Source organism: Coptis chinensis, chromosome 5, assembly GCF_015680905.1.
Source record: "Coptis chinensis isolate HL-2020 chromosome 5, ASM1568090v1, whole genome shotgun sequence".
In the NCBI taxonomy this organism is placed as follows: domain Eukaryota; kingdom Viridiplantae; phylum Streptophyta; class Magnoliopsida; order Ranunculales; family Ranunculaceae; genus Coptis; species Coptis chinensis.
Window position 1 is genome coordinate 71,779,974 of NC_141460.1, and position 2,262 is coordinate 71,782,235.

The window sequence follows — 2,262 nt, forward strand, 5'->3', positions numbered from 1 at the left end:
CCCCCTAATTCCTTATCATATATTCAATTTAGCATTTCGTAGTGAATTATCGTATCTCATTAGTATAATTTGCATCGTAGTATAATTTCGTAAAACTCTCATTAACTTTGGTAGACTGATAATCTTAGTAAACGCGAATTCTAAAGAACTAGGAGTGGAACGAATCTTGTATTCCCACTATATTGTTATAAAATCGTGAGTAGAAAACTTTGATAACTTAAACAAGAAAATAGTTTTAGTTTGACTTGCGTTTGAGTTTTCGTACTTATTCGTAGGTAAAACTATCATTTTTACTTTTATCAACAAGCATCCATAATAACATAGGTGTTTGTTCTCTTATATAGTTAGTCTAAAGAGAAACAACCTCACTTGGTCCTGTTCAATACACACAAAGCGTACTAGTGTAATCATGTAGTCAAGATAGACTAATACCAGATTACACTGCAACCATACCAATGGTTTGCCAAATCCTTCTAGGTTGTGAACGTTTACTTATACTTTATAAGGTACTGATGATATGATCTATTGTGTGTCACCACACACCATATCATCTACAATATAAAGTATTAGACGCATGCATATAACTAATAACATATATAATATGCATAACATTTTCCCATATGATTCTCATTCAAAATATAAAGAATTAGAGTTAATACAAAAGTAATGCTTTTACTATATAACATGTCGGATCAATCAACTTCTTACATGACACGTTGTGGTTTCTGTTCTTGTACTATTGGTACTGAAGGGGTTTAATGGCTCTCCTCTCAATACTTCTAGAATAATACTACTCGAGGTAATAATATAATGCACTGTGGGTGGAATAAGATTAATGATGTAAAAATTGCCTTCTAATGCACCAGAACAGATAAAATGTTTATTTTTCATAATGACGATCTTGTCATTTAAAAGAAACAGGATACCTATCCTTAATTAAAATAGAAACTGAAAACAAGTTCTTTCTAAAATTAGGCACATAAAGACAATTCTTTAACACCATAGTCTTATTTCTACCAAAAGATAAACAAACATCTCCCACTGCAACAGCTACTACTATGGTAGCATCCCCAAAGATATGGTAATCTCTCCAGCACTATGTTTTCTGGTTTCCTGGAACCTCTGCAATGAAATGCAGACATGGTTAGTGGCTTTCGTATCTACACACCAGGTACTGGTAAATAACACCGCTAAACATGTTTAAATGACTAGTGCATGAGACATACCTCCATTATTCTCTTGGTTGAGAAGAGGACAATTTGGCTTCCAGTGTCCTGACTGCTTGCGCTTGAAGCACTTGCCCTTAGGCTTTTTCACAGCTCCTTGAGGTCCCATGCCCTTCTTTGCCATATTCTTATGCTTCTGAACATTATTCTTCTTCTTACCGCCATTAGGCGTCGAAGTAGAAGCCGTCACAGTTGCATAAACCTGAATATAACTCTACTTAAAGAGACTCTCAGATGACTGAAGTTCTGTCATAAGTTCCGCCAAAGAATACAACCTTTTGTTAATGTTGTAGTTCGGGCAGAACGATTCAAATCTTTCATGCAGCGTTATGAGAATGATATCGACCTGCGTTTCCGCATCGATATCAGCTCCAAAGATCTCCAACTCATTCAGATAAGCTATCATCCTGAGTATGTGATCCCTTACAGGAGTCCCTTCAGTCATAGTTGTGGTCATCAAGTTTTTCATAGCAGTTTGCTTAGCAGCCCTATTCTGGTGTCCAAAGAGTTCCTTGAGATTGATCCTCATATCATAAGCCGTGGTCATGACCTGATGCTGATGCTATAGCACACCTGACATAGATGCCAAAATGTAACACCTGCCTTGATCCACTTCTTATATGTTCCTTTCTCCTCTTCTCCCGCATCATCTTTAGGCTTAGGTGGGCATTCCTCATCGAGTACAAATTTGTACTCTTCAGCAGTCAACACGATATCCAAGTTGCGTTTCCAGTCGATGTAATTAGGGCCAAGGAGTTTGTTTTCCTTAAGAATAGTTGCTAGTGGGTTGAAACTAACCATTTTGAAAACCTGAGAATCACATAAAATTAACTATTATGTTGGGCAAAAACTTCTTAAGTTAATAACAAAACTTAATTAATAAATCAACCCGTCAGCACCCTACACAACGAGAAGTAGTAAGTCACGATAGTGTGGACGTTTACCATTCTACATTCGTGGAAATACTTTTGGAGTTAACTTAAAAATTAATTAATTAACCCGTCAGCACCCTACACACCAAGAAGTAGTAAGCCAC

At 36.4% G+C, this 2,262-nt stretch overlaps 1 protein-coding gene across 1 annotated transcript; it reads right to left on the reverse strand.

The window, feature by feature from the left end:
* Positions 1-1,440: 1,440 nt before the first annotated feature.
* Positions 1,441-1,773, reverse strand: LOC147498734 (uncharacterized). The gene has a single exon (XM_086563325.1). The coding sequence runs from the start codon at positions 1,771-1,773 to the stop codon at positions 1,441-1,443; it is 333 nt and encodes a 110-aa protein (XP_086419451.1).
* Between the last annotated feature and the right edge of the window lie 489 nt (positions 1,774-2,262).

Bases quoted from the DNA above. Each gene is read 5' to 3' on its own strand.
- LOC147498734 (XM_086563325.1), bottom strand. From the start codon at position 1,773: ATGACCACGGCTTATGATATGAGGATCAATCTCAAGGAACTCTTTGGA.